We start from the raw sequence: 13,858 nt of genomic DNA, 5'->3' as shown, positions 1-13,858 counted from the left end.
TTGTTAGATGTGCACTAGGTATGTAGTATTTTACAAACAATTCGTCAATTTTATAGAAAACTTCACGAATGGTGCAAAACTTATCTTGCTTTCGTCTTTCAGTTCTTGTTTGCTTATCATCAAATCTAATCAAGGACAGAAGTTCTCCAAATCGAATACGACTCATTGTAGCTCTGTAGATGTTCTTGCCAAGTACTTTTCCCCATAAATCATCAATTGGCAGTTCACTGTCATTATTTGCACCCATGAGTATCAAAATACCAATGAAGGCATATAATTCTTCTGTGTTTGTAAGTTTTAGATTCCTAATAATAGCTTCTTCGTTAGTATGATGCACAATAATGTTCACTATTTCAGGAGTTATAAACTTTTTGAAAGATTCTGACGCATTAGAGGGCAAACCTTCATTTGTCAAACCTTCATGGAAACTCACTATATTCTGTACTGACCTGCGGACTTGCCTTGGAGGTGCAGTAGTATATTCCCTACCACTTCTTGCTATAACAGCGATGTCAGAAGTAGAAGCGTGCTGCTGATCAGGGGATGAACTTCGCGAACTTGAGTCACTTTCAATTTCTCTGTGATATTCAGTGTCACTGTCGTATGTCACAACATTATCATCTTCTTCTGGATCACTTGCATCATCTATATTATCTTCATTTACCATAGCTGTCACCTCTTTTTCTGTGAGAAAACTCCGAGACATTTTGACACTCTGATTATTACGAGACATTTCACACAACTAATTTCCAACTGTTCCAGTTTGAATAACAAGACACTTATTACTTTAAAAGCAACAATGACAACATAATTTGAATTAAATTTGTATATCCAGTGGTACCAACAATCAAACAATGTATATTAATCTGATTATTGATCAATATTTTCAGACAGAAAAATTGTCACACCCATGTCTAAGGGGGGGGGGGCAAAAATTGCCCGCACTATAAATGAAGATGGTAGGCAGATTTAAATAAATCATAAAAATTATAAGTCCATGTCATTATATACTTGAGATATTAATCTACAACTACCTACAATCTTGTTTCTTCAGGTCAACAATTACATATTCTACACAAATAAAACAAATAGTGCGGGCAATTTTTGCCCCCCCTTAGCAGTGCTAGGGTTAGGAACATTAAATCCAGAAGTTTGAGATGGGCAGGGCATGTAGCACGTATGGGCGAATCCAGATATGCATATAGAGTGTTAGTTGGGAGCTCGGAGGAAAAATGACCTTTGGAGATGCCGAGACATAGATGGGAGAATAATATTAAAATGGATTTGAGGGAGGTGAGATGTGATGATAGAGACTGGATTAATCTTGCACAGGATAGGGACCAATGGCGGGCTTATGTGAGGGCGGCAATGAACCTCCGGGTTCCTTAAAAGCCAGTAAGTGCTTAGTAATATGTAGAAAATATGCATACGTCTCTACAACACATAGGCACGACCGATGCTCAGCTATGGCAGCGAAGCGTGGACACTGAGGAAAGCAGGTAAAAGCAGAATAACGGCTTGTGAAATGCGATTCATGCGAAGAACAGCGGGCTATACTAAATGGGATCTGAAAAGAAATTGTGAAATTTTAAAGGAACTAAAAACTCAACCAATTTTAGATTACATTGTTCAATATCAGTCTAATTGGAAACATCATTTGGAAAGAATGAGTAATAGTAGATTCCCAAAGGGAATTTATGATTATGTACCACATGGCCAAAGATTTGCGGGTAGTCCTGCTAAGACATGGCGTGAAAATTTTATGTGAGACCGTAACAGGCCTTGTGACCTAACACTGACTAAACGTGAAGTGGCAAGTAGCCTAACGAAAAACTTTGTAGCTGAAGTGTGACTTAAGAATGTTCAATTTGTAAATTGTATTCTGAACCAGTCTCCAGCTGGCTACTACAGTTTCATATCCCCGCCTTTCACTGCCCGTTTGACCCTAGTGCTTTGCCGTTTTGTTGATGAATAAAGTTTTGGTTGATATCCTGGAATGAAATCAATCTGTTTGACGGAAGTGTTAGATTGCTGGCAAGAAAGATTGCATTTTCTTTCATTTCAAATAATATTAAAGATGGAAGTGTATATATTATAAGTAAACATCGACATTAGACGTAAATAAATTAACATTATAGACTGATTGCTGTGTATGTATTACATTACTACCGGTACCGATATTTTACTGTTACTGGTGTCGTAAGAAGTATTAGCAATCTAGTAGATATATACAGTCAAGAAGGTGAAGACGTAGGAAATATGCATGCATAGAAAGTTCCTAACCACTAGGATCGCTATTATCACCTCATAAATTCGTGATATTAGCGCAGTCTAATATATACAGTCACGAAACTTGTGTTGTGAGGGTGCTAGGAACAGTAGACTGTGCCAGTACTATGACGCATTGTCTGTAATGAGGCGATATTAGCGATCCTAGTGGTTAGCGACTATCTATGGATGCATATTTACTGCGTATTGAGCTTACTGTGGTATTAGTTTGAACTGTAATATCAAAGTGAGATTTAAACATAGTTACGTTTATTTGGTAGGATCCAACGAAACGTCGCTGTTTTCCCCATCAATAAATTGGATGACGCAGTAAGCCTATTTGACGTCACATAAGTACGTACTATATATTGCAAGTGAGACCAACTTTTATTAAAAATGCGGCAATGTAACGTACCTAAATAAGATTTGGTTAAACGAGTGTTGAGCGGATTCAGCCGATTTTGGAATAGACACCGACGTACTTGAACTGCCAACATAGAAAACAAAAAATCACACTCAATCGCTTTCACCTTCATCTTGACGGGATAATAAAAGCCTAAACTAACCTAACCACGTCGGTGTCTATTCCAAAATCGGCGGAATCCGCTCAACTGTCGTTTAACCTAAGATTTATACATTGATTATAGTTCACGTTAACACTTTGTTTATTAAAAACATAAAATTGTTTAGTCACACGTTAAAAAGTTAAAATTAAAAAAAAAAAGTTATATACCTTGGACAGACGGACCGTTTCGACGTGATGTTACGTCTTCATCAGTGTCTCCTAAACTACTGATGATCTTGAATTCTGCGATGTGCATTTGTCGGTTGTAGGGGTGGGGGTGTGTTGCTCTTATGGTGGGGGCTGGTTGTTTGTGTGTTATGACGTATCATGACATCGAATAATGTGTGGGTATTGAACTGTAATTGTGTATTAAATATATTTTGTGGGTATGTTATTGTATATTTATATAGGCTATTTCGTATTGTTCTAAGATGTTTAACTGTGAACTTTTTGGTGTGATGTGTAAAATTTCCATATCTGTTTCTGTATTATTGTAGTCATGATTATTGTTGATAATGTGATCTGCATAATTTGATGTGATGTAGGGTTTGGTTATAGCTTTAATATGTTCATTATATCTTGTATGAAAGGATCTTCCTGTCTGTCTTATGTAAAAATGTGGGCAACTATTGCATTTTAATTTGTAAACTCCAGTTGAATTATATTTATTTGAATGTTTAATGTGATTATTTAGATATTTTTGTGTTGTGTTATTTGTTTTGTATGCTATCTTGTATTTTAGTTTTCTGAATGAAGTTGCAATTTTGTGGGTATTGGTATTGTGATATGTTAATGTTATGTATTTATTCTCACGTGGTGTTTGTGTTGGTTTGTTCTGTTTTTGTTTTGCCTATTTATTAATGTGTCTATTATGTTAGGGTTGTATCCATTGTCTTGTGCTATATATTTTATTGTGTTTAATTCTTCAGTGTAGTTGTCATTGTTCATTGGTATATTAATTAATCTGTGTGTCATTGTACGGAAAGCTGCATGTTTATGTTGTATGGGATGGTTTGATGAATTGTGTAAATGTGTTATGGTTGTGGTTGTAGTGGGTTTCCTGTATATTTTGAATTCGTGTCTGTTATTTATTTTGGTTATGGTGATGTCTAAGAAGTTTATAGCTTGGTTATGTTCCGTTTCTATTGTATACTTTAATTTGGGATGTATTTTGTTGAGTTGTTGATGTAGGTTTTCTATTTGTCTTTTGTTTCCATTATATAAGATTATTATGTCATCTACATATCGATGCCAAGACATTATTCTCTCTGTGTGTTTCTTGTGTGTTTAGTATGTGTGTTTTTCTATGTTGTGAATAAAGATTTCAGCTAATATGCTTGATATAGGTGAATCCATTATACAATTCTAAAGAATGTAGTTAGGGAGTATTCCGATAGGTGCTATTCTAGCGGGCATTATCTCAATGGCTAATTTGCATCTCAGTTCATTTGTTGACGTTACTTCCTATTTACAAGAAGCCATGCCTGGACGAGTCTCACTTACTGAACAAGTATCTAGTAAGTTTGTGTTCCGATTTAATTTTATTTCGACAGTCTCTAGTACTAACAGGTAGAGAATTCTAGGGGTCTTGGCAGGTCTATTGTGAAAGTAGATGATTATAGGGAAGTGTCATGTGACTTAGATTGTAGCAACTTGTATTAAATTATCTCAAGAACTCAGTTTCTCTAAATCACGGTCAGTTACATAACCTCCGTTTTCAGTTGCGATGGATTTAATCAAGTTGGAACCTGAGGATGATTGTTTGGACTTACAACAAGACAACACGTACAAATTAGAAGACAATAATGCTTCATCAAAGGTAAAGAATAATTAATAATAAAATATCATACTCAAAGAGATTTTTGCACAAATGCTGTAGAATATAAATCAGATTCTTTTACATATCACAGTTTGTAAACTATTTTCACAAGAAATACTTGGCTCATTATGAGTAATTATGTAACTTGTTATCTGTGTTGAGAGAGGTAGCCAATATCGGTCATTCAGAACCAGTCTGACGGCTGCCACTAAGTAAATTTTAATACAACTCAATAAAATAATCCATGTTGTAATTTTGTTCTATAGGAAGGGAATTTGTCGCATCTGGACGTGACGGGTATGAAGGCAGATTGCGTGGATTACAGTTACGAAATCAAATCAGAGATAAAAGTTGAAGATACGTCACTGCCTGCGAGCTTTGCATTCGTGAAATGTGAAGTTGATGTAAGTTGTTCACTGTCAGATACTTCATTTTTAATTATCTCAAACGCCTTAATAGTTGCATTATTAATCATTCTCTTGTTTCCAATAGTTTGTTTACTTGCAGAATTTTTATTTTTAGATTTTAAACAGAATAATAATTCGCAAATGTATATTTCTAGTGTGTACTGGAATATATGGACAAAGTTCTTGCGCCTGGAAATAGGATTTCATTTTATTTTACAAGATTTTCCTTTCTTATACTGGTCTATCTGTTGCTATGCTAGATATTCATCGATAAGTTCAAACTAATATATATACAGGGTCGCCGACAGAATTTATTGGCCCATATGCAATACTGTACTCGGACCCCAGTTGAAAAAAGTAACAATTACAAGTTACCAGTTATTCTAACCATAATAATTATTTGCAAAATAAATAAGAGATAGCCCCATACACAGACACGAACTTAAAAATATACACTTTTATTACACTGAATACTTTTAGCAAAACTTCACATATTATAATCCTAAAACATTATTCCAAAACACCTGTAATTTCTAATTTGCAGTCCAACATTAACAGACAACTCTCCTTGGCTTCATGATACAAAATCATCTATTATAACATCAAAATTTAGAGACCAACAAGATCCTCTCCAGAAGGCCAAGGTTACTCAGTTGTTCTTGACACATTGTTTATCTGAATACTTTTTTATTTCCTTCATTTTGTTGAAGGATCTTTTAGCATCAGCAACTGTCACAGGAATTATGTAGAATATTCTAATGGGTATACAAATATTTGGAAATAAACTGAGCAGTTTTAATTCTCTCGGACTATTTAGAAGATTCATAGGTTTCAGTGGGGTTGGCCCTAAATTAGAGGCATGAATTGATTTTAAATATTTCGGCTCATCACTGATCTCTTTGTTAATATCTTCATAATATTTTTCACGCAGTCTAGCACCCATATTAATATGTTTCAATTTTTTCTGTCTCTCCTTGTGCTTCTCAGCTCCCGACTTATGCCTGTACTTGTCCATTGTGCAGTTAAAATATAACCGGTAACACTAATGAACAAAATTTACGAAACGACAACGAAAAGACGAAAGTTTCGACACTAAACAATATACTGAAAAAGACACATATCCTGCGACTACTGTTTGGGGGAGTCCACTAGCATATTGCGGTGGGCCAGTGTTAGTTAAAAAGGATAAACCAATAAATAATTGCACGTGTTCAGTACTAGCGACAGAATCATAGTTCAAGCAAATGCCGGGGCCATCAATTGTCGTGTAGTAAATGTTAATGCGGGAAACCGATATTCTATTATATAAAAGTCAAATATTTACATATGAAGTGGTAATTTGTATTAATTCTACTATTGTTGAGTTAATATGTCAAATTTATGTAACAAAATAAATGTTCTTACAAAATTTTATACTAGGTTTACCCGTATGTATCTACGAATAATTTATTCATGATAATAAAAAGTAATCATACTCACTTAACCTGACAGGCCCTTATTGCTCACTGGCCCATATCCACTCGTCCCCTTTGCTCCCCTTCTTGGCGGCCCTGTGTGTATATATATATATATATATATATATATATATATATATAAGAGATTTGGAAGTTCTCTAACTATAGAAAAAAGTTAGTTTATAAAAAAGAAAGAATACAGCTTTGTTTATAACAATTTGGGTTTATTTTGTTACAAACAAATCTATGAAATTATGACACATTGTTAGGTGGCTGAACTACTGTCCCTTAATCAACTTGATTCCTAGTATATAACACTCGTTTCAGAATGTCGTTTACAATTTTCTGGACTTGCATTTATAAAATCAGTATTAACAATATATTCTACGGACTTTGATGATCTGCCATAACTTTCTTTATCTCTCATGATACAGGTGTCTTATTATTTCACAAATTTCCACAGTCATTACGAATTTCAGGTTTCTTTTCTGAATCCAAGTCCCTCTGCTGGGAATATCTGTATTATATATTATTTTATAGTTATAAACAGTAAGTACAAGTTGAATGTGTGGAGTCAAAATCTTTCTTTTCTGCTGTCATATCTGAAAAAACAAGTCGTAATAGAGATTGTGCATATTGAGAAAATAAAACTTTCAACAGTGATACATAAGTTAATGTATTCATACTGCACTACATACAGAATTATTGTTCACTTGCATCGAATATTATAGCAAATTTTGATTACTTATTTTGCAGTACTAATATGCATTATTGTATTACCGGTTGTTCTGTATGTTTGTGAAACTTGGATTCTCACTTAGAAAGAGGAACAGACATTAAGGATGTTTGCAAATAAGGTGCTTAGGAAAATATTTGCAACTAAGAGAGATGAAGTTACAGGAGAATGGAGAAATTTACACAACACAAAACTGCACGCATTGTATTCTTCACCTGACATAATTAGGAACATTAAATCCAGACGTTTGAGATGGGCAGGGCTTGTAGTATGTATGGGCGAATCCAGTACTGCATATAGAGTGTTAGTTGGAATGCCTGAGGGAAAATGAACTTTGGGGAGCCCGAGACGTAGATGGGAGGATATAAAAATGATTTTGAGGGAAGTGGGATATGATGATAGAGACTGGATTAATCTTGCACAGGATAGGGACCAATGGTGGGCTTAGGTGAGGGCAGCAATGAACCAACTGGTTCCTTAAAAGCTATTTGTAATATACATTTCATGCATATATTTTTAAGGTTGCAAATGGGTTCCATTGCACTTCAATACTGACAAATAGCTTGAATTTAAATTATACATGAAGGATGTAATTGAAGGCGGTTTGAGAGAACCAATTAGATTTTAATACAATGTTAAAATTGAAATATACCGTCTATACTTATCTAGTATTATATGATTAATTATAACATAAACGTTTTCGGCACTAATGTGTCATTTTCAAATGTATGAAAATTTGCCTAATTACATGTTCAAATAGGTGCACATGAACTGTGTGAATGAAACATATAATGTGTACCCTGGTGATTTCATGTCGCATATAAAACAATCTGTTTGTAGATAATTAATGATTAAAATTAAAAATTAAAAACACACACTTATTACTAATATTTAAAATTTTGTTTTTCTGCTGTAATTGTCCATCAATTTGTGGAACACTGTGGATGTTTTGACGTATTGTGTGGACAAATGCAGTTATTTCTTTTACTTGAAATGTTGTAACCTTACACTAGGTATTCACTATTAAAATATTAAAAATTCTTTTTGTTGATTCGTTATTATTGCACCAAGGTTCCTTGTTGTTTGTTCATTTTCACATGTTGGAGCACTTTACCATAATCGAATGTGGTGCGTAATATAAGTTACATGATACCTGGTTGTTGTTTTCCCTTTGGTTGCTGTAGTTGGGTTATTACATATTCATGGTTGTCACTGTCCGATTATCAGTCGAGCCTTTACAAATGGCCGGACATTGTATTACAACTTGCTTATCGGATAAATCATACAACATGAAATTACAATTAGATTTTGTATAGAAGTCAAACCTGACTGAAAATTGAGATTGCATTCATTAGGTTTGAGAAGTTATGTCTCTGACAGGAAACCGATGACCAAGATGGTCATCTGTTCAATATTTATTCACTTTTCCAGGAAGATTTGTTTGATGTGGACAGAGTTCAGCAGGAACAGAAAGTGGAAGTATCTTCAGAGGAGGATGAAGTGTTTTCTGAGAGGTGAGTGTACTGTACAACCCACTGCATCATTACAGTTCTATTTTTGCATTAGAATCGATTATTGTTAGGGTTACTAGTATTTCCATCTGTTGTCCTTGACCTTACATCCAGTGTCGGAGCATTATGCCTCTTTCTTTAATTTCAGTGCCACATAGTTAGGACTGACAATATTTTAACAAAATCATGGTGCAAGAAACAGAGTTAGAGATGGCTACAAGGAAGAAGTCTTTCATAACAATTAAAACATATCACAGATTTTCCTGTTGATCTTGGAGTTTCGTATGACATACAGATTACTTCGTTGAAATAAAATGTCTTAAAATCTACTTTTATGTGTAAAAAATTTGTTGAGGATTTGTCACTTCTTGATGTTTTATATAGTAAACTAGCTTTCAGAAATTTATTTGCAATGAAAGAATTCAAGCAAAATTTATTTAAATAACACAGTTTTGGAAAGAGTTAATGAGTTTTTTAATTATTTAGGATATCAACTTACTTTTGTTCAAAAATTTGGTATTATCAGAGAAAATTGTAAATTTCAACAAATCAATGCGGATGATTAATAGAGTTCTAAAACCTTCATTAGTACAAAAATCAACTCGTACTCATCTTTATCAAATAATAGCTCGACCAGTCCTGTTTTATGGTTGTGAAGCGTGGACTATAAGGACAAAAGATGAAAGCAGACTAACAGCTTGCGAGATGAGATTCATGCGCCGAACAGCTGGCTACACTAAATGGGATCGAAAGAAAAATGAAGATGTCGTTCAACAACTTAATGTGTCATCAATACTGGACTATATCTCCAGATATCAGCTAACTGGAAGGAAAACGTCTCAAGAATGGTTTCATCCAGGATCCCTAAGGCAATAATGAAGTATCGTCCAAATGGGAAACGGTCACTTGGTCGACCTATGACAAGATGGCAAGAAAATCGCTTTTTCAGGCCGTAACAGTTCTTTTGGGACTAGTACTTCACAGGATGATGATGATGATGATGATGATGATGATGATGATGATGAAAGAAAGAATACATAAATTATTTGTAATATTGCTTATATTTTTGTCTCATTTTATATTTTGTTTTCATATTTTCCCGCAGTAATTATTCCTGCGTTATGAGATTTAACATTTTGATAATAAATAACTAAACAGTAAGAAACCAAACCTAAGCCATCCCAACCTAATAAAATTCTAATTATATTAGGTCTAATACTTAAAAATTTTATAGATATTACAAATGTAAGAACATAATAGTATATCTCTAATGTGATAAGTTGAGCTATATATAATCATAAATCTCCTTACTGTGTGTACTTAAAAATATTGTATTCATTGTATGCTTTGTACTGCACTATTTTATTACTACTATTAACATTATTATTACTATTATTATTATTATTATTATTATCATTATTATTATTATCAATAATTGTCTTATTTTTTTATACTTTGTATGCTTCATTTATTTTGACCTGCTGTTCACATTTTATTATGCTTTTTTCTTTCTTTCTGTATGTTATATATTATGTCTGATTTCTTCTTACTTGTTGTTTATATTTTATTATTATTATCTTTTTCAGTTTTGTGTGTAAAATTGTAGTGTACTTTGTAAATTTGTAGTGTTTTTGTAACGCAGTTTTTACTCCTGGTTGAGTGTTAGAGAAGGCCGAATGGCCTTAACTCTGCCAAGTTAAATAAATCATTATTATTATTATTATTATTATTATTATTATTATTATTATTATTAGTATTGTTATTATTATTGTTATTGTTATTAAACTTGTAATCATTATAGTGGTTTCTTTTATGTATAAGTCTTGCTTTTTAATTTGTTATGCCAAATATTTCTGTTTTAATCCATCTTCAGTTAAGATAGTTTCTCCAGATTTTGTTTTAGCCTACATTGGGAATATTACCTTCTTCTATGTAACATCCAAATCCTCTATCGAGAAAATCTGCTTTAATGTGGTAGAAGGAACAGAAATCGAGTTTCACCATTACGTGAACGTGTTTCTGTCCTTCCGTGTACACTACTAAAAGTTTATAATGTGTTGTTATATAATGATTGGTGTATTTTGATCTCACCAGATATATTACAGTGAAGACCGATAAATTTTTGTATTTATTTCAGCGTTGTGGATAATGTTGAGAAGAGAGTTTCACATCAATGTACCAGCATTAATCATGAAGAACACAAATTGACACATTGTGGTTCAATCATTAACGATGTGAGCAATAATTCTAACAAGTGCAATATATGCAGCGAGGATTTTGTAACATCGCAATCTCTGGAACTTCATTTTCGTATACACACAAGAAAAAAGTCATTCAAATGCGATATCTGTGGCAAGTGTTTCTTACGATTGACACAATTACGCAAACACATTCGCATTCACACGGGCGAAAAGCCATTCAAATGCGGGGCGTGTGGAAAGTGTTTTTCACAATCCGGACATTTAAAACAACATACACGCATTCACACAGGCGAAAAGCCATTCACATGCAATGTGTGTGGAAAGTGTTTTTCGGCATCAGTAAATTGTACTAAACATGCTCGAATACACACGGGCGAAAGACCATTCAAATGTGAGGCGTGTGGAAAGTGTTTTTCGGCATCAGGAGATTTAAACAGACATTTACGCGTACACACTGGGGATAGGCCATTCAAATGCGAGTTATGCCGAAAGTGTTTCACAACATCGGGTGATTTAAACAGACATGCACGCATACACACCGGCGAAAGGCCGTTCAAATGCGATGTGTGTGGGAAGTGTTTCTCCATTTCGCAAGCTTTAAGCAGACATGCAGGCATACATAAGGCGAAATGTGATTCAAAAGTGAGGCGTGTGGAGAGAGTTTCTCGGCATCGGCAGTTTTAAACGCACATCTTCGCATTCACGTAGGCTAAAGGCATGAAAATTCAGTGTATGGGGTAACTATTTCTCAAATTCTCTTCAGTGCAAGATTTATACCTGCCAACACTGATGCGAAAGACCATTTTATTGCTATGTATCTGTAAGGAATTGTCCGGGATCTGGAGTATTAACTTAGGGCCGTATTGATAAACGAGACGATGGATTAAGACTTCCTAAAGTCGACTTTCGTAGTAAAGTTTAACTTTGTTAAAAGTCCTGTTCATAGACAATACTTCTGGGACTTTGACTTTGACTTTCGTAAGTCGAGATTTGATGTTTTTGTTCTAACGTTGGCAATCACAATCACTGCCTTTTAAACGAATTAAATTAGTAGATAATTGAAATAGAGTAGGCATTGCCACAATCAAAGCCTCCTTATGAGTCACAAATCAATTACATGTTAAGTGATTGTTACCCTTTCTTGCGGGCTTTATAATTATAAGAGTAATTATTTCATTGTAAAATGATTTCATTCTGAAGATATGCAAGATAAGATAACACCAATGACAGACTATAAAAGAGACATTATCCTGCTACAGTTGGCAGAGTTACTCCCTCCCTACATGTCTGCAGAAACTATTTGAAAATTGCCTCTAATAAATATGCAGAAAACATTATTATGACGACCGCAGGATTATAAATTAACTGCATGTATCCAACTGTATAACCTATCCTCTACAGAATTAAATAGTCAAAATGAGTATCAGGCTATCAATTCTTAGGCCTACCTGTAGCATAAATTCGCTATGAAATATGTTGTATTATTGGTTTAACACATCTTATCTGATTAATATTTGTGAATGAATGGTTAAAACATGACGAGAATATCTAATACCTACAGTCAGTTTATCAAACCTGTACCTTGATTTGAATTTATTATCTATATCTAATAATACGTTAAGGAACATGAGCAATCTCATGTATGTCCTCAATATTCTCAGAAAATTCAACAATTTTCCTTATGTTCACGAACGCAAGTCATAGTCAAAAGTCTAGATTTCCAGCGACTTCGAAGTAAAGTCACGATTGAAGTTTACTTTCGTCAAAGTGTCGACTGTGAATAGGAAAATGGTGACTTTATACTTTCCAAAGTCGACTTTGATCTTAAGTCTCGTCTATGAATACGATCCTTAGACGAAATGTCTTTCAAATGCTATAGTTGCGGAATATAGTTCACGTATAGGGATAAGCTGAAAAAAAGGCATAGGCTTATGTGTTACACGTTTAGCGTTAATATATATGTAAATTTCTGCTGAAAAAATGTGTGTTTCAATACACGAATACAGTTAGGATTTTTTGTGTTACCGTTCACCTGATCCCGGCTTTTTATTGGGAAAATGCATATGTGGTCGCTTCTTGTGAATTTATATTTATTTAGTATTCGGTTTTAATAGTGAGTTTAACTACTTACGGCGATTGCCTTTATTGAAGTCTATGAAACTTATGTGTGTTTACTTATAAAATTGTCTGTATTTTTATATTATATATAACTTTCTGAAGTAAAATATTAGTCTCAACATGATCGTCATTTTCGAAAAACGTTTTGTTCTTCTTTCAAAATATGGTCGTAAAGACCGTAGTGTGTATATTGCTATAATCACAAAAAATGTTATACCCCGTGTTTAATAAGCTTATCCCCCTAAATATACAATAGATTTAGACCAAGTTTTGAGTTGTTATTTTCCATCCCATAACAGGTTCAGGAAGGATATCTCAAGTGGAAAACTTGTGCTGCACATTTAAACAGTACTATACTCATAGAATCTTCACACTGGTGCATTTCGTGTTATGTAGGAGTGTAAGAAGTTCAATCCAGGCAATTGCTTCTGTATGACAATTGTAACATAAGAGGGTTATTTTGTATTAGATTATTTTTCTTTGATTTTGCTGATAAAATTTGCATTTTCTTGTTAAAATAAAAGTTACACAATTTTTGCAGTTCAGATGTTTTCAAGTGGAATTTCCGAATTATTGCCTCGAACGATCGCTTCAGTCGTTAGTATTGAACTGCCTTTATTCGCAGACAGTGCCCTCAATCAAAGCACTGGGCACATTCTCAAGTGCAATGTTATGTGGTAAGGAAAGCCATGCCATAAAGCTGAAATTAATGTCAATCCACCTCCGCGTAAAATTCAGTCATGTGAGCTGGCGTAGAATATTGGTGTGAACCCCACTGT

At 34.0% G+C, this 13,858-nt stretch overlaps 1 protein-coding gene across 2 annotated transcripts; it reads left to right on the top strand.

Moving 5' to 3' along the window:
* The first annotated feature begins 1,950 nt into the window (after positions 1-1,950).
* Positions 1,951-13,527, top strand: LOC138692003 (zinc finger protein 664-like). 2 transcript variants are annotated; one of them, XM_069814745.1, is made up of 5 exons: positions 1,951-2,150; positions 4,555-4,652; positions 4,919-5,056; positions 8,681-8,763; positions 9,389-9,880. In XM_069814745.1, the coding sequence occupies exons 2-5, from the start codon at positions 4,560-4,562 to the stop codon at positions 9,414-9,416; spliced, it is 342 nt and encodes a 113-aa protein (XP_069670846.1). In that variant the 5' UTR covers positions 1,951-2,150; positions 4,555-4,559; the 3' UTR covers positions 9,417-9,880. The 2 variants fall into 2 exon arrangements, with proteins under 2 accessions (XP_069670846.1, XP_069670845.1); XM_069814744.1 differs by lacking the exon at positions 9,389-9,880 and adding an exon at positions 10,898-13,527 and having other exon boundaries at positions 1,964-2,150.
* The last annotated feature ends 331 nt before the right edge of the window (positions 13,528-13,858 follow it).

This window comes from Periplaneta americana, chromosome 16 (genome assembly GCF_040183065.1).
Source record: "Periplaneta americana isolate PAMFEO1 chromosome 16, P.americana_PAMFEO1_priV1, whole genome shotgun sequence".
Taxonomy (NCBI): domain Eukaryota; kingdom Metazoa; phylum Arthropoda; class Insecta; order Blattodea; family Blattidae; genus Periplaneta; species Periplaneta americana.
This window is presented reverse-complemented; position numbering and strand designations above follow the sequence as displayed.